Source organism: Scylla paramamosain, chromosome 16 (assembly GCF_035594125.1).
Source record: "Scylla paramamosain isolate STU-SP2022 chromosome 16, ASM3559412v1, whole genome shotgun sequence".
In the NCBI taxonomy this organism is placed as follows: domain Eukaryota; kingdom Metazoa; phylum Arthropoda; class Malacostraca; order Decapoda; family Portunidae; genus Scylla; species Scylla paramamosain.
Window position 1 is genome coordinate 1,311,757 of NC_087166.1, and position 19,083 is coordinate 1,330,839.

Below are 19,083 nucleotides of genomic sequence, written 5' to 3' on the forward strand. Positions count from 1 at the left end.
TCCAAAAACACAATAAGAATGCTATACATAAATATAAATAAATGAGACAGGCAGGGAAGGGTGTGTTGATGTGTAGGGGATAGGAAGGGTGTATTAAGGAGTAGGAACAGAGTGTAGTAAGGTGGGACACACAGGCAGACAGGGAGAGTAGACAGGGTTTATTGAGGTGAAGGGGGACAAACATGGACAGTTTAATAAGATGCAGGGGCCACACAGGGTGAAGTATTCGTATTCGTATTGTATAAATATAAAGTTTTTTGTATTCATATTCGAATACAATGTTCTCGTATTCACGCCATTCCTAGTTATTATTCACTTACAAACGCACAGAAACGCTTGCTAAGGCTGTTATACACATAAACTTGTATACAAAAGCACTTAGAAACGCATACAAACACTTGCTAAGTCTGGTATGCACACATAAACCCATAAGAGATGCTGATATATGCTCAGAAAATCTATATACATATTAGGTAAGGCTAGTATACACAAATCTATACATATATTATGAATTTATGTTGAATGATTGAGATGACTACTACACACTTTCTCTGTTTCTCTTCCCCTCTTCTGCTTTAGTCTCTCTCTCTCTCTCTCTCTCTCTCTCTCTCTCTCTCTCTCTCTCTCTCTCTCTCTCTCTCTCTCTCCGTAAAATGAGGAAGGAAGGAGAGAGAGAGAGAGAGAGAGAGAGAGAGAGAGAGAGAGAGAGAGAGAGAGAGAGAGAGAGAGAGAGAGAGAGAGAGAGAGAGAGAGAGAGAGAGAGAGGCTATACTTAAGCAATTATATCTTTCCATACCACAAAAACCACACACACACACACACACACACACACACACACACACGTTTCCCTAAGGGCGTTACATCACTGTACGCGCGCGCGTGTGTGTGTGTGTGTGTGTGTGTGTGTGTGTTCTATATCTCTAGGGCGGAATCTTTCAAGAGAGAGCGAGAGAGAGAGAGAGAGAGAGAGAGAGAGAGAGAGAGAGAGAGAGAGAGAGAGAGAGAGAGAGAGAGAGAGAGAGAGAGAGAGAGAGAGAGAGATGAGGTAACAAAGAAGAGAATGAAAAATAAATAAAAGAAAAAAAGCAAGAATAATGATGATAACAACAATAAAATGAGAGAGAGAGAGAGAGAGAGAGAGAGAGAGAGAGAGAGAGAGAGAGAGAGAGAGAGAGAGAGAGAGAGAGAGAGAGAGGGAAACGACGAGAGAAAAAAAAAAATAGCCTAAATGTTTACGTTCGTGAGAGAAAACGGAGGTCAGTTTTTTATTTTTATGGAAGACTTATGTGAATTGAAATAAGCTCAGTTATTTGTACATCAGTGCTTCCCAGACTTCTCCAGCACGTGTTCCCTTGGAGTAGCACCAAACCCACCACAACCCACACATTGGTAAGCCTTCTAAGCACATACTAGTTTACATTGGCGCAGATATATTAAAAAGATTAATCACAAAAGACTAATTAAAAACATATATTCAGTACATGCAGGTGGGCTCTCCTTGACACACAGAGAAAGGCTGGTAATTCTCTGTTAATCATTAGCTACAGTATGGGAGCCTCTGTTATACTTCGATATCTCTGTGAAGTATTGTTGTTTTTTTAACGTAAAATGGTAAATACTTAATAATGATAAGCTGAGATATAACACAGTATTAAGCCAAGCCTTCAATTCACACAAGCTTTTCAATGATTTCACATTACGCCACACAAGGGACGAGACATTGCAGTGTTGCCAGGACCAGTTTGAATTTGGCGCTTCAATCAGTAACGTCTAGATACTTTGACAATTACAGTTATAATGGCCTGAGATTTATTTTTACACGCTTATAATTCTTTATATTTAATTTTCTATTATTTTAGTATAATATAAAAGAAATTGGTGCTTGTTATTGAAAGCTAAAAGTGTCTTGTGGATAGGTTTGAGTGCGTACTGTGCGGAGCAGGCTGGGAGGGACGACACAGCACCAGACGTTAGACAACAAGGCATTGTGTTCAAAGGGTGCTATAAACTGCTGCTTTATTTAATGTATTTTCGCAGAACAAGACAGTGACAGGGGCCGTGGCTGCCTGCGTGTGCTGGTTCAAGCTTGGTGCCTGCCGGGAGGTGCCTACAGGGCCACCAAGGCTAATATTGGTAAGAAACCCACCTACCACTTGTCCAGCCAGGTAATTTGCACAGTCTGATATAATAGGCGATAACTGTGATAGTGTTGTTACGTGTCACCCACAACAACACAGGGTTGTCAGGTCAGTGGTTAACCTTACTGTTTATTATTGTTAAGTCTCGTATTTCATGTTTTTGCACGTCGTTAGGAATATATTGATGTAACTCCGCATTCCACGGTGCCACAAGCGCTCCAAGCCTCCACCACAAAACTCTTACTAATTAACCATGACAGGAATTATAAAAACGTAAAAAAATATCCACTTAACTAATGTTATCAGCTGAGGTGGAGGCAGCCTTCCCCATTTGTCCGCCAATATCTGCTTCATTTCTCACTTATTGTAAGCCTAACACGTCACTAAGTGGAGCCACATGACTAGGCTTTCATATCCGCTAGCTAGATATATCCGCCATTGCCTCATTTAGTTACGATGGAAGAATAACAGGCAAAATAGCGGACGTTCTCTCCACTGGCAAGGGCCGCCATGATGCCTGGCTACCTCTGCGAACCTGTTTCTACCTGTGGGTTCCAATATTTTTTTCGTATTTTTCTTAACTTCTTTATTCTGCTCGTATAGCATGTTTTTATGATTTATAAAAATAATTATTTGCTTTAGAAGTGTTTTCGTTGCTTGTGTTGAGTTGTGTTCAATTTTGTGTTGCTTTACGAAAATGTGGGATGTTTTTTTGGCAGTATTTTGACAAACTTGTTTTTTTATTTCACGCTCTAATTACGTCTTTTGTATTTCTAAAAATTGCTTATGATTTTTAAAGTGTTTTTTCGTTCCTGTTGAGAGAAATAAGTGGACTTTGAAAATGGTTTATGGTCCTGTTAAAAGTTGTGATTACAACACTTTTTGTGTTATTGTCTCTCTATTTCAGCTTGCAACTAACTTTTCATTGCTTGAAAAAACAGTTTGTATCTTTTAAAGTGTTTTATATTGTTGTTGAGCCAAAATAGGTGGACTTTTCAGTGGTTTTTAATCGTATTTAGGTTCCAACACTTGATTTTTACACAATTTCGGTTTTATTTGTTTATTCTTGTTCCAGGTAACTTTTGATTGTGTAAGATGATAGTTCAGATTTTTTAAAATTTTTTACGTTCCTGAAAATTCAAATGTTGTGGACTTTTCAATGATTTAAATGGTGCCGAATATTTCAACACTTTTTCCATATTTCATTTGGATATTTTTTAAATACTACTCAGGCTGGAGCTGTTATAATATTGTGGATATTAGGTAAAGTATTTGTCAAGTCAGAATTTATAAGGCATTCGAGCCTAGCTCCATTTTTTCGAGGGGTCAATTTTAAAATGAAATCGGTTACGGTACGTAAATTAGCCGTGACGTCACTGCCGCCATCATGGACCCGGGACCTTGATCGGCTCCGCTGTCTCCTCGGTAATATTTATCGTATTTTGCAGTGTTTTCCTGGTGTTTCCACGTGTTTCTAAACTCAGACGTGTAGATAAGAGTAGAATGAGTAAGAAAATAAGAGAAATAGAGGAGGAAGAGGAAGGGAGAAGGAATAGAGGAGGTGGTAAAACAGAAAAATACTTAGAAAACAATATTTAGGTTAATTTTCCCTGCTGCCCTGTCTGTCTTTGTAGTATTTGTCTTCCGTGACAGTGCTTTCAGTGTATTTGGTGTGTTTAGGGGGTGTTGGAGTGTGTCTGGAGGTGTTTATGGGGTGTTGGAGTGTGTGTTGATGGGATTTGGTGATGTTTGAGTCAATATTTAGCGTTCTTGGTGTGTTTTGGGGTGTCTTAGGCTTGTTTAGGAGTGCTTTAAGTGTGTTTTGGACTGTTTTCAATGTTTTGGGGTGTTTCAAGTGTATTTCGGGATGTCATGGATGAGTTTGGGTGTGTTCTATGTGGATACGGGTGAGTTTTGGGTGCGTTTGTGGGTATTTTAGGTCAGTCTGGGTGTGTTTTGGAGTGTTTTAAGTGTGTTTTGGGCCGTTTTCAGTGTTTTGGGATGTTTTAAGTGTGTTTTGGGATGTTTTAAGTGTGTTTTGGGATGTTATGGATGAGTTTGAGTGTGTTTTTGGTAGGTACGGTGTGTTTTGGATGCGTTTTAAGTCGATTTGGGTGAGTTTTGGAGTATTTCAAGTGTGTTTGGGGATATTTTGGTGCACTTTCGATGTGTTTAGGATGTTTTTTGTGCGTTTAGGAGTGTTCTGGGTATGTTTAAGGTGTTTTAAGGTGTTTTAGTGTGATTGGAGTTGCTTTTGAGGTGTTTTGGTTATGTTATAGGCATGTTGCAGATAAGAATTGGGTCTTTGAGGGTAGAAGTGGTGTGCTTGAGGTAAAATAAAAGATTCTGGGGTGTTCTGGGGAGGGGCTGTGATAGTAGAAGCGTGTCAGGGGTGTTATAGCGTGTGTTGTGATATATGAAGCTACTAGATGCAAGTGTGGGGGATGTCTGGGTCTGGACGGGGTGTTGTGGTGTTAGAGTGCTAGCAGGGGGAGGTACTGGAGGTTGTAGGGATGGGTAGAGGGTAAATAGAGAGGTACACTGTAGGTTAGGTTAGGTTAGGCGTTGACACACACACACCTCTCTCTCTCTCTCTCTCTCTCTCTCTCTCTCTCTCTCTCTCTCTCTCTCTCTCTCTCTCTCTCTCTCTCTCTCTCTATATATATATATATATATATATATATATATATATATATATATATATATATATATATATATATATATATAACCTAAATTCTGTATTTGGAAAGTGGCAGTTTTGCATAATATTTGGAATAATTACACATGTACGATAATTTTACCAGAAGTACAATAATTTCAACCTGTGTAGTACGATAATATGGCCAAAACAATACGGCAACGCTGGTGCCGTGGCTGTAACAATACATAGGCCTGGGAACACTCTGCCAAGGCTTCACCTGAGCCAAGACTGTGGCTGGGTGTCACGTTGGCAGGCCGTGGGATGCACAGCTGACACACTCACATATAAGCAGGGCAGTGAATCCTCTGAGCGTGCACAGTAAGTATGGTGTGTGTCTGTTGTTTTGTTTGTTTGTTGCTGACTGCTGGTTAAAGGACTCGGTCAGAACTTGTCTTAGTAGCTAATTGTTTTTCTTGTGAATTTGACTCATTTTTGCCCCCAAAATCCATTTATTCTATCGTTATATTCCCCTTGGTGTTTCATTGAAATGCTGAGAAATTGTTCTAAAGGTTAAGCAGGCTGTGTGAGGTATTGGGGGAATTAAACCTCTGGCAGGGCACTCATAGAAACGCGATTTGGACATCTTACCAGTCAAGCTTATGGTATTATTTTAGGAGAGGACCATAACGCTCTGCACATTTAGGAATATTGTTTTTAAGTACCTTATGAATACCAAGGAACTTACTTTATTGAAGTTTTTGTTGCAAAATAATAGTTTCCATGATATAAGGGGTTTTTGTTAGGTGATGTGCATAGGTTAGGTTAGATTAGGTTCTGTTAGGTTAGATAAGGTTAGGTTAAGTCAGGTTAGTTAGGTTAGCCTTGCTTACTTTTAAGCTATCATCTCCATTGAAGTGTTCCCTGCCCATAAACTTCACTTCCTAATGAGTCCCCAAGTTTGTTGGGGAATGAGGGGAGAAGGTGCAAAATGAAGTATTTCCAATGTGTTTTATGCACAAGATTGTCTCTGACATGAAAAATCAATAACAAATATCATAGTTTTGTACTTGAAATGGAGTTTGGTCCTATTGTAAAAATTTACTGTTTATTTCGGAATGGGGATCTTTACCTTTGCCACCAGTGTCATGCCCTCATGGTCATTTAATTGAAATATGATATGGAGAAATTTATCTACTTTGTCATTACTCCATTTTGACAATTTTTTTGTAGTTGTTTATTCTGGTAGTTTTGTATGGGTAAATCTACGACATAAGTATCAGTTATACATAGATTAATCCAAACCTAACTGTTAACTGTGTTAGTGCCTGCAGGCACTAACTGTGGGATACCAGGAAATGGCATCTCAGAATAGGAGGGCAGAAGAGTGAAAGTTTACATCTCGTCTATCATGATTTTCTCCTTTTAAACTCATAATAAACATGTTCCTTCACATCAGTAAAACATAGCATACTTTTCAATGGTGTTATACTTTGTTCACAGCCACAGAAGTTAATTACAGTAAAATTCCTCTTATCTGGCATCAACGGGACCGCCGGCATGCCGGATACTTGAATAGAAGTGAAATTATGTCCACAATCACCACCCTACACTCACGCATCTTACCATAACAAAGATCAGCTGATCTGATCAGCTGCTTAAGTGTAAGCACAGCACGCTTCCTCTTTTCTACAACTTTAAACATGATGAAGGCGTCAGGCCATAAACAGTGCACACGTGGGACTGAGTCACTGAGTAAACACAGTGCAGTGGGCCGCTTGTGGCGCGAAGCAGTGTGTTCTGGTGGCGAGGGGACAAAGTATGCCTCGCGTGGGAATTTTAATCAATTTTATGAGTACACATTGATTTTTTATTGTTTTTAAGGCTCGGGGAAAAATGTGCCGGATACTTGAAGCTGCCAGATACTTGAATGCCAGATGAGAGGGATTTTACTGTATCTATGTATTTAAATATAAATGTAACATCATCCTTAATTGTATGGGTCACCTCCGGTCCCTTTCCACATAAATGAGGCACCCCTTCTTCACTCACAGATGACAGTGGAAAGCAGTAGCAGTGCGGACCTCACCACACTCTTCAAGTCATGTGTGAAGACCATCCGCACCCGCAACAAGGCCATGGGGGTCACCCTGCCGCAGACCAAGATCTTTCCCAGCTCCCCAACACCTTTCTCACATTTTTATTCTCGGGCACGTGATGTGATGAGCAACATAACCAGTCACAGGAATCTCCTCCATGATCATCGCAAAAAGTACCTCCAGCACCAGGACCACTCAATGTCAGATTGTGAAAGAAGTTACATGGAGAAGGTATGAACTATAGTTAATCCTCTCTCTCTCTCTCTCTCTCTCTCTCTCTCTCTCTCTCTCTCTCTCTCTCTCTCTCTCTCTCTCTCTCTCTCTCTCTCTCTCCTCTCCTCTCCTCTCCTCTCCTCTCTCTCTCCATAACTGTCTATAAGTATAAAAATGCAAATATAGGCAGGTCCCAATGATACAGGCTAATATGTTCCATAACTAAAGTACGGAACCATATGAACAGGTAGAAATTAATTAACTGCATATGGTTACCTCAAACAGAGAGAAGCAGTGAAATATCAGTGAAACATAATGTAATGAAAAGATGTTAAAGCCGTCATACAAGTATTGTCAAAGAAATATTTTCTTCTTACTGTTCATGGTTATTGCTGTCTTTTTCCTGTAAGTTACTGTATTTTGAGAGTGTAAAGAAGTGTCCACATTGGGCATCACTTAGTGGAATGAGCTCAACAATTCCAGTTGCTTTAAATGTTGCTTAAGGAAGGTGTCTACACTTCATGTGAGCTTGTTGCACATCACTTGTTGACAGAGCTGTGCAGGATGGAAGGTGCTGTGCAAGAGAAGCTTTCATGAACTTAAGTTATTGTGAGTTGTGGATGTGGTGCAAAGAGTGTCTCTCTTAGTGACTTGCTTGTGGAAGCTTTTGCCAAATATTAGCAGAACTTTCCCTGGATCCTTGCATACTGTTTTTAAGAGCTTTATTTCTCATTGTCGTGTTTTTGTAGTCTTTGCCTTTTGCATTCCATAGCCATGGATAGGATATCAATAAATCAATAAAATGCAATTTGTGAGACCTGTGCTAAGACAATAGATTGTCATCTGACATATTATGTGAAGCTTGTGTGTGTATGAGAGGAGGGGCAAGCTGCAAGAAAACGATGTTAATGGCAGCCAGCATGCTGCTGTTGCCTGTGAGGAGTTGAAAAATGCCCCATTCCAGAACTCCATCCAGCAACACTCTTGAGTGACATGTGACATGAAAATTTTGTTGCTGCATTGAGATCAATCACTTATTATGCAACTTGATGCCCATTGTAGATACTGCATTAGTCTTTACCAGGAGTAGACTTTTTAATACCCTTGTCCATGTTTCAGGTGGTGAAGACTAATCTACGCATTATAGACGATAATATCCGCACACTCAATACAGACCTGCAGGGGGAACAGATGGGCTCAAAGGATGCCCAGGAGTGTCAGCAGAACATAATGACTATACTGCGAATGAATTTCCAGGAGATTAACTCAACCTTCAAGCACATGAAAGAACTTAGGAAAAAGAAACAAAAGGAAAAGGTAAGCAGGTGTATAAATCATGAGTGAAGGAACACATTGGTCATTAGCTATTCATCTCATTAAATCATTGTTTTTGGTCTCTTATGCCTTATAATATTGCATATCTTGTCTTTCATCGAAATAAATGTGATTGAGAAACTATCAAGAGCTAGAGACATGAATGTAATTTAAAAGAGTGTGTGCATGCAAAATTTCTCTTTAAAGGATGTTTAAATTTAGTCTAATCGAAACCTAAGTTTTCCATGTGATATTCAGAGAACTTTTCTAGTTGATATTATTCTGTTTATGTTGCTATTATGCTATCAAATATAGTAACTAATAAATTGTTTACCAATGAGAGAAAATTAATAATACTTATTATTATGATTACTCTTGGTGAACATAGACACTGTATTTAGTAAGAGTAACTCAGTCAGTAGTAATGCAAATTATTCTTTCAACCAACTAAATAGTCAGTCAGTCTAGCAACATATATAATGTGCAAGATGGTGCATATTTAAGATCCTCTACATGTTATGCTTATGTGGGTGTTAACCATACCTCTGAACCATGAACAGATCATTAATTGTGCTGCGTGGAGAGATGCAGTATTATGAAAATTTATGTAGTTTACAAGAAACTTAATCTTAGTTTATTTACCATCTAGCAACTGCCAGCCAGCAGTTGCACCTCTTGCACCAAATTGCTCTGCATTTAATTGATATATTGGATTACCTGCAAACATGAATCATTCTATTTCACCATTGCAGTGACTGATCAGTTGGCTAATATAAACACACAAAGAAGATGAAGGCTGTTGTGTCTCATCTTTGTATTGTTGTTAGTAATGCAAACACGAGCTTAGGAATCTACTAAATTGCATGTAAATTTGTTAGTGTAATGATTACTTGTTTAAGAGAGGAATATCAAGACTCCTCTGTAACAAAATTGACCAATCTGTGTAGATGTCTTTTCTACTGTGGACTTTTTACCCTTTCATTTTTGTGTCCTTGGCCAGCTTTCCCTACTTATAAAAGGCAGTTATAGTAACCTTATTTTTCCTTTTGTTATATTTGTGTTTGTTGGTGTGCATACATAGATAAATAATGATCAGAGGGTAAGGTTATACTCAGAAGACTTATAATTTATAGGATATAGTAATTAATAGGGACACTGCAGGTCACAAGGATTACAGATTTGTAATGGGTGACCCATAATGCACCCTGCAAAATAGAAGGAACTTAGAAAATAGCAATTCTGTATATAATTTTATTATAAGAAAATACACAAATGAAGTATAAAAATAAAGCATGTTGGAAATTTTCAGGTCATATTCAGCTGAGCTGAATTGATAGCAGCCAAGATTTTGTACATTGAATGAGAAGTTAATAGAAATGAAGGTCATGAAGTATTGAGTATTACTTATGCAAATAATCTAGTGTCAAGAAATAAAAGTTAGACACTTCAGTTTTGGATCCTGGATGATCAGCCTCTGGTTTTTTAGAGAAATGCCTTGTACCTTATTATGGTCATTTATTTACCAGACTCTTCAGCACAAGACAAGCATTACCATTATATTAAATGGTTATTTCTTGTGGTACATAAATCTCTTTTATTGCAGGACAATCTATATCGACTGCAGCGGCCTGCTGGCTCCAAGAAGCAAACCAGTAGCATTGCAGATGAAATCCATAGAACACCTAACACAGCTTTGCGGGAGAGCCAAGAATCTAGTCGAAGTGCCTTGGAGACATCCCAGTCTGGTAACCATTTCTCATTGAGAAGGTTTCCTCCCATACTCCTGTTTATTATTACTGTATAATAACTCTTTAGACTAAACATAAATAACAGTAGGTGTTAGGAAGAGGTGCAACATTGCAGCATGCTTAGAAGTGTGTGCGTGTGTGCTTACATTCACTTTGTTGTAATTACCTAGTTGTGTCATATGGGATAAATAAATATTGTGCTTATACTGTCCTGTCTCCATATTGGTATCTAACTTTTCTAAGTTATGAATAACTCTTGCATAGGCCACTCTTTCATCTAGATTATTTCTGGCTTCTTTGCTTCTGTAAGGAAAATTGTGCTTCTGGATGCATTGTGTACAAAGTGGTCCCTTTTTTTCTGTATCCTCTTGTATCCATTTCATTCCACACAAGAGGCCCTTCCTGTATAGTTGTCTGTTCCCATCTTCACTGAACATTGCAGTTAACTCCTCTCTCTCCTCATTTCTAAGGTTGGAAGCTGCTGCCTAGACAATCTCTCTTTATAAGATAGGCATCTCAAATTTAGTAACATTTTGATTGCAGCTCTCTTTACATACTCCAATTTCTCTCTGTACAGTGACCACACTGTATTGCTGCATACATGAGTCATAATGTATAATAACTCCATGATTAAGTGCACAGAATGCTATATCTTATAATAACTCCATGATTAAGTGCACAGAATGCTATACCTTTTTTTGGAAACGCATTGCAAACTTTTTTATTCTGTACTATCATCTTTATTTGGTCTGGTTTCCATGAACATTTGTCTTTCCAGACAGACAGACATTTATTTGAATTATCCAGTCAAGCACTACATCTTAATTTTATTTATTATCACTTTTTTATTATGTATGCTTTCTTTATTTATTATCACTTTTTATTGTGTATGCTTTCAAAGAAATAGCTTTATTTATAAATTATAAATAAAGCTATTTCTTTGAAAGCATACACAATAAAGTGATAATAAATAAATTATTTATTATCACTTTATTGTGTATGCTTTGAAGGAAATCTGAAGTGTTTGAACTTTTGTCTCATCTTGTTTAACCTGGGCACAATGATAATGCAAAGGGCACTGATAAGATTTTCTTGAATACACAGAATGGAGTGATTGGCCTGAAAGTCCTGATGCAGATCACTCAAGCCAAGATGGAAATCAAGACAGGGATGACAAAGAAACCAGAGGTGGAAGTAGAAGTAGTGGAACATCAGATGTGGAGAAAAAGCAAACATCGTATTTGGAAGAGGAGATGGAGAAAATGCTTGAAGAGCTCAGTGCAGAGGAGAGGCAGATGCTTGAAGAGGAGAATACCCACCTGTACAAAGAGCTCCAGTCAAACCACGAGGAAGTACGACAGATCACGAGACAGGTAGGTAGGACTTTGGAAACCTAATGGTCAGTTCAAGTCTTCAAATTTCACAAGACCGTGTGTCATGGGGGATCTGTGGAGCCCTTGGTATTTCCCAAAAGTGACACTTCTTAATTATTCTTGTTGAGAGATGTCTCTCATGATGTTCTCCCTCAATTTTCCCCAAACTTATTCTGCATTTTGCTGAATAGTGCTGCTTGTGTGTGTATTTTGTCTTGGTCCAAAACATCTTACTTATAATTAATGAACTATGTTGCCTGATAGCTGCTTGTTAAACTGTGTTTTTATTATGGAAGATTCTGGCCAGGTCCCTTGCTCTTTTTCTGCTCATGATCAAATGTCAGAGCCAGATCAAAAGTATGTTGTTTTCCAGAATATCTTGACAGACATTCATACTTGAATTCCACATGATTTTATCGTCTCGGTATTTCTTCTCATCTCCCCTCCATAACATTGCCTCATGGGATGTCATTGGTGTTCCATGACCACTTCATAAAGTCTGAGGTTCTTATACTATCAGGAGTGTGAGTTAAACAAATTTTCATTTTATTTGTGTTGAATAGGAAGAAAAAAAAAGTGGTGTGTAAATTTATTACTGTATTTACACAACACTCAGACCTTTAAAATATAGAAAACCACATGCACTGTCATATGTATGCGACAACGCATACATATGACAGTGCATGGTCATTATAACAATCACAATATTGAACCAAAATTGACAACACTAGACAATTGTGCGAGCACTGAAATTTTAATAAAATTTTAATTGAAATAAACTAAAACTTGCAAGATTCACCAGCTGTGCGAGCTGCTGCTCACCTGTCCCTTCCTCCACCCCCTTTTTTTTTCTCCCTTCTTTCATCTCAAATCTCTCTCCTTGTCATCTCCCTCCCCTTATCTTTCATTCTCATTTCATGCTTTCTCACTCGTATACATAATTCCATTTTTTCTCAGTCTCATTCTATTTTAGCAATCCTTAGGATTGTTTTTACTTTCACATAGAGAGAGAGAGAGAGAGAGAGACTCTGACTTAGGTGGGATTTACTGTATGTATATGTGTGATGCTGATAGTAGGTAAATGTGATTGATACTTTTGTTAAAGCAGCGTGAAACTTGGAGTCATAATGCACAAAACTCAGGATGGTAAGAATTTAGGACTTGGTGCAAGACTCGGGAGGGTACTGTATTTATTTGTTGTGGTGCAAAACTCGGGAGGGTACTGTATTTATTTGTTGTGGTATCTCAAGTGTAGTAGTGCAGATGTATTTTAATTTGGAATTTTTTATATTATTTTCTGGCTCCTTGGAAACAATTAATTTTTTCCCATAGATTCTTCAGTTGCCATAATGTACATCTGCCATAACGAACGCTACATTGGAAATGAATCACGTTCATTGTTATGTACCCTATTGTAGACAGAACATGATTTTTTGGGGGGTGAAAGTAATTATTCCTAGCTACTGTAGAAGGTTCACTCTTTTTTTCTCCTTGGTAAAGGAAATGTTTGATCATCAATATCACCTGGTCATTCTTTATGAAATTTTAATGTTGCCATTTATTGACCAGGCAAACATTATAAAAGTTACTTTTATATTCAGGTTTAAATTAGGTGATTTTGAATTATGCATGGCAGTACATAATGAATGCCACAATATGTATGTAATGTTTGTCATAGGAAGCATAAGGATGACTAAATTATGCAAATAAGTTACATCACAGAAATTGCTGTTTACTTGTTACTAAATTTGTCATCATCACAATATTTCCACCACAGGTTGTGGAGCTTGGCCAAATGCAAGATCTTCTCTCAGAAAATGTTGATCTTCAGACAACTCAGATTGACAAGATACAGGAGACGATAATAGCAGCAACAGAAAATGTTAAGGCAGGCAATGAGCAAGTAAGTACTAGAAGTGTATATATAGTTTGTATTCTGTTAATCAGTTCCAACTTTAACTTAAGCCATGATGCTGAGAGACCTGGTCAGTTGCTCACCACCTTTATGGGAATTGGTTTACCTATATAGGATGCATGGTCAGCACAGCTTGACAGGAGTGCACTGAGTCACATACCACCAACCTGCATGCCTGTTGTTTTGCCACAGAATCCGCCAAAGAAGAAACAGTGTGGGAAAAAAATCACTATGGCAACACTAGAATTCGCTCCCATTTCATTGATTGACACGAGTCAGTTTTTATTGTGCCTGGTTGGGGAAACTTGTGCTTTCTTATCACCCTATCCTGTCTGCAGCTGAGAGTTACGGATGCATACTAACATGTGCAAATTTCTTCTAATAGTGAGTGAGTGCTACAAACGAAGACCCAATAACAAGGAAATATGTTGGCAAACTGGGATAGATCCAGTTAAAATATGCTGCCTGATATCCAAGTTTAAGGCTTTGGGGAGTGTGAGATACCATCCCACAAACACTTGACATCCTGGAGAAGCAAGGGATTCTATTCCTTTAGCTGTCTTGCTGGAATGGTGGGATTTTCTTCAAACTGGCATCTTATTTTAGTCTAAAAGTACAATCAGTTACCTTAGGACACCATCCCCACCATCATGTTTGTGACTGGGTATCTCACACTCTGATGAAGCCTTAAAGTCAGAGACCTTGTGGTGCACTGTAACAAGATTTATTTCACTTTGCCAATGTATTTCCTTAGTCTTAATATGAGGCACTCAAATCACTCGCTCTGTTAGTTTCACCTGTGCATGTCTCAGACACCAGGAGAAATTTGCACATGGAAATGTGTGTGTACGTGTAACTCACAGCTGTAGACGGGACAAGGGCAGAGACACTTGAAATGAAAGTACAAGTTTCTTCAAGCAAGCATAATTAAAAACTGGTAGTTGATGTCAGTCAAAGCAATGGCAAGAATTATAATGTTGCCATATAATAAATTTATTGTAGAGAATTTTCCCAAACAGCTTGTCCATAGGAGAATACAGTGGCAAAATTATAGGCATTTCAGGTTGGCAACACGCAGCTTAGTGTGATCAACTGACTAACACGAGTTTCTGTAAATATTGCTCAGGTGAAGAAAGGAATCATTACTCCAAATTATATAAATGTTCTTCAATACACCAGCCTCAGAGTCTCCATCTAGGGAGGGGGACCACAAATGTCCCCAGGTTGGACTGTTCTTCTGGTTCTTCTTCTTGACACCCCCTCAACTTTTTCTTCTTTAATTTCTGCAACATTTGCGTTCTTAGGTCTAATTTTCAATCTGTAGAACATCACTTCTCCTCTAATAAACCTCATCTTCTTTTCCTCGCTGAAACACAGGTGTCTGAGGCAACTGACAGTAGCCCTTTTTTTTGTTCCCTCCTACTTTCTCTATCTTCATTTTCAATCCAAAGCTGGATGTTGCATTTATGTCCGCAATGACTTATTTAATCTGTTCTCGTGCCCACGCTCTTGAATCTTCTGAGTTTTCCACCATCTGGTTACGACTACAGAGTCACTCTCTCAGTTTTAAATTTATCTTTGCTGTATACCTCTCACCTAACTCCTCTGACTAGAAGAAATTTTTTGACTACTTAACTTCCAAAGTCCATGGAGCACATTCTCTCTTTCCTTTTGGGGAGATCTCCATTCTTGGAGACTTCAATGTTCACCACCAGGTTTGGCTTTCCTCTCCCTTCACTGACCATCCTGGTGAACTAGCCTCTCAACTTTGCTATATCCTCCATGACCTAGAGCAATTGGTGCAACACCCTACTTGTATTCCTGACTGTCTTGGAGATACACCCAACATTCTTGACCTTTTCCTACCTAACCTTTTCCTGACCTCTAATCCTTCTGCTTGTGCTGTTACCCTCTTTTCTCTGTTGGGCTCCTCCTATCACAATCTCATATCTTTATCTTGTCCTATCGCTCCAATCCCTCCTCAGGATCCCCCTATGCGAAGGTGCCTCTGGCGTTTTGCCTCTGCTAGTGGGAGGGATCTGAGGAGGTATTTTGCTGATTTTCCTTGGAATGACTACTGCTTCCGTGACAGAGACCTGTCTCTGTGTGCCGAGTGCATAATAGAGGTGATAGTGTCTGGCATGGAAGCGTACATCCCTCACTCTTTTTCTCAACCTAAACCTTCCAAACCTCGGTTTAACACAGCCTGTTCTCGTGCTATACATTATAGAGAGGTGGCCCACAAAAGGTACTTGAGCCTTCCATCACCAGAATCTCATGCACTTTATATTTTTGCCTGGAACCATGCCAAGTTTGTTCTCCAACTAGCCAAAAACTCCTTCATTAAAATAGAAAGTGTCAAAATCCTTCAAGATCTAACTAACTCTCCTTGTGACTTCTGGCATCTAGCCAAAAACATCTCTAATAACTTAGCTAGTTGAAATAGAGGAGGTAAAGGAGAAGCAATCACTTCTAAACTCTTCACTCAGACCTTTACTAAAAACTCTACCTTGGACGATTCAGGGCTTGTTCCTCCCTCTGTCTACTTCATGCTACCTATTAAAATTCTTCGCATGCCCTTGCTGGCCTAAACCCTCAGAAGGCTTATGGACCTGATGGGGTCCCTCCTATTGTTCTCCGAAACTGTGCCTCCGTGCTTGCACCTTGCTTAGTCAAACTCTTTCAACTTTGTCTGTCAACATCTACCTTTCCTTCTTGCTGGAAGTTTGCCTAAAAAGGGTGACCATTCTAATCTCTCAAACTACCATCCTATTGCTTTAAGCAACTGTGCCAAGATAGCAGTGCGTGGCTACCCAATCAATATAGTGACCTTGAAATGTGAGTTGGGTCAGGGATGTGTGGCAAGTCTTTGCCATGGCTTTTGTTTCAAGAGTGCAAGATAATGAAGCCAATACTCGTGTATGTATGTGTGTGTGAGGGTGTCCAGGGTTACTTGCATATCTGCCACGGAGCTGCTTTGGTTTGCAGCACAATGCCACCTGCATAGCCAGTGTGTCATGTGCCTTCTGGGTATGGTAGTGTTGCCAGAACATTCATTAACTCCTCCCTGTGGTGTTCCATTCTCTAGTGTGTAGTAGCTTGACACCTGGGCTTGAAAAATTACTCTGGCTCTTCTGTTATCCAAATAACTTTGGATTCACAGGAGGAGCTTCCTTTTGACCCAAGTTTGGTTTGCTCCTCCAGGATGACAAGGGGCTACCCTTGATCAAATGCCTTTTCTATATCAAGGAAGACAGCTGTTTTTGCCTTCATGTTTGACATACAGTTTGCCCAACAGTTAGCGGTGCTTCTATGGTGAATGAAGCCATTGACCCCTGGGTCTAACTTGGTGATCTTGTACAGCAGACGGTTGAGGAGGATTCATTCCATTATCTTGCACAGTGTCGGGATGAGTCTGATCACTCTGAATCTATCAGGCTCCTGTGTCTTCAGGATGGGAATGATGTTTGCTGCTGTCCATTCCTCAGGGACCAGGCTCTGCATGAAAGATACTGAATAAGCAGAGCAGGGGGTCTCCCACCACGTTGCACACATGGCTTAGCATAGAATAGGTAATACTATCTACCTCTGAAGCCGTGTCTTTGCTTGTTTTTCTGTGCCTGGAGCTGCTCATCTCATTATCTCGTGGTCTTTGTCATCACAAAGGATGGTGGTGACCGTTATAGTGCCCCAGTACGTGGGGTCAAGCTCTGCTTTTCTATGTTGCAGCTACTGTTGCAACCTGACACAATATAACCTTACCAGCTGTTGAGCTTTCTCTACTGGATTTGGGTGGGCAGGTGGGCATGTGTGGGAAGCAAGGTTATCACTGACACTTAGGCTCTACTGCCATGTACAGAGTTTGGCAGTGCTGCAGGCTGGAAAATTCCTGAAAAGGACAACACTTAAATGCCCAGGATAAAGTGGTCAGATCATAGGTGTCTCACACTATCTCTACAAGTTGGTAATAAATTGTAGTACACTATGATATAATATCTAATTGTGTGTGTGTGTGTGTGTGTGTGTGTGTGTGTGTGTGTGTGTGTGTGTGTGTGTGTGTGTGTGTGTGCACACATGTGTGCAAACAAGATCCAAAGGTAAAAAATTCAGGAAAAAAATCGATAACACTGTTGGTTTCTTACCTTCATAATTTATGAATGCAAAGCAGGGCCAGATGAAACTTCCAAGTTCCTGGAAGTCATCTATTAGAGTATGCTTGTTTGTAGATGGATGGATCAAGGACGCTAATCCCACCAACATACATTTGAAATGTTTGGGTGTGTGTTCTTGAGAAAAAATAAATAAATAAAAAAACCCTGAAATGAAATTGCCAGATGAGCTAATTAAGGACATCCTAGGTTCATCATGTGAACCTAGGATGTCCTTGCCCTAGGATGCCCTAGGATATGATGGAGACAGATTTTATTTTTAAGCTTAAAAATAAACTCAAGTACAAACAAGTCTTTGTACTTCATGACCATTATTCCTCACTGGCAGATTTGTAACACATTGAAAACAGTGATTTTGTCAATCAACTTTATGTTGCATGAAACTTGTTAGTTTAGGATGAATATGATTTTTATAAGCTAAATATCTGATGGAGACTCAAGATGAGCAGCATAAAAAATACAGCCTGAGAAGTAGAAAGTATTGAAATATTAATTAAAAGCAACACATTAAAACAATGACCAAGGACAACACAAGTAGAAATTGTGGATCAAATATATAGCAGTAACACATTTAATGTAGTACAGGAAAAAATTACTGCATTATATACTCTCATACAGACAGTTTTACTAAGTCTGCTGAATAAACTGGTGATATTAGAGATTCAAACCTGCTGTTCTAGTGCGATCATAAATCTTGAGGACAAGGACAGCGAAGTGATAGAATCTTTGCTTTGACTTGTGGGATCATGTGTGGTATTTTGTTATGGCTTGTTTCCTTGAATAATATTTGATTGCTTAAAAAGATTAAATTGTATATTATATACAATATTGTATATTGTATATATGTATATTGTACCCATTTATGAAAGATACACATCTTGCTTACACTATAAAACAAATTACTTCTATATTATATAAATAAATGTAAGGTTGATTGCAAAATATTTTCTTTAAGATCTTAAACTCCCTTCCTTGATTTTAATCATATTTCTTGCTCATAATTGGAAAGGAGCTGATGACAAGAACTAAATGTTTTCTCTCACAGGTCCGAGAGGCAATGAGGAAGGACGCGGGATTCAGGGTGTGGATCATGTTCTTCCTTATCGTCATGTCATGCACAATACTGTTCCTGGATTGGTATAATGCTTGAAGAGGTGATACACATGTATTTATTAATTATTAAAAGTTTATTGTCAGTTACTTGTTTAAAAGTGCAATCTTATGTGGTGATAGAGAAATTTATTATACTGATATGAAATATTAGGTACATATTTATTGAGATGGGAATCAGGTGCTTGCTTCTACAGTGATAAGTTAGTAGTATTTTGATTAAAGCATTCTTTTATTACATAGCATTCTTTTATATGTAATAATCATCCAGAATGCAGGCAGATCTTGAAATATATTTTGATGGCACCTAATAAATGCTGAGCTATGCAGTCTGCATTTTCTTGAGTCTTATTAATTTGAAATTAA

General features: G+C 38.7%; 1 protein-coding gene across 4 annotated transcripts; it reads left to right on the forward strand.

Moving 5' to 3' along the window:
- Positions 1 to 1,937: 1,937 nt before the first annotated feature.
- Positions 1,938 to 19,046, forward strand: LOC135107881 (syntaxin-18-like). 4 transcript variants are annotated; one of them, XM_064018238.1, is made up of 7 exons: positions 1,938 to 2,133; positions 6,831 to 7,106; positions 8,208 to 8,405; positions 10,006 to 10,147; positions 11,255 to 11,523; positions 13,301 to 13,426; positions 18,653 to 19,046. In XM_064018238.1, the coding sequence occupies exons 2-7, from the start codon at positions 6,831 to 6,833 to the stop codon at positions 18,755 to 18,757; spliced, it is 1,116 nt and encodes a 371-aa protein (XP_063874308.1). In that variant the 5' UTR covers positions 1,938 to 2,133; the 3' UTR covers positions 18,758 to 19,046. The 4 variants fall into 4 exon arrangements, with proteins under 4 accessions (XP_063874308.1, XP_063874310.1, XP_063874306.1 ...); XM_064018240.1 differs by lacking the exon at positions 1,938 to 2,133 and adding an exon at positions 3,545 to 3,563; XM_064018236.1 differs by lacking the exon at positions 1,938 to 2,133 and adding an exon at positions 4,969 to 5,166.
- Positions 19,047 to 19,083: the final 37 nt, after the last annotated feature.

Coding starts and splice junctions, on each gene's coding strand:
- LOC135107881 (XM_064018236.1), top strand. Junction 8,406..10,005: donor AAAAGAAACAAAAGGAAAAG/GTAAGCAGGTGT, acceptor CTTTTATTGCAG/GACAATCTATATCGACTGCA. Junction 10,148..11,254: donor CTTGGAGACATCCCAGTCTG/GTAACCATTTCT, acceptor TTGAATACACAG/AATGGAGTGATTGGCCTGAA.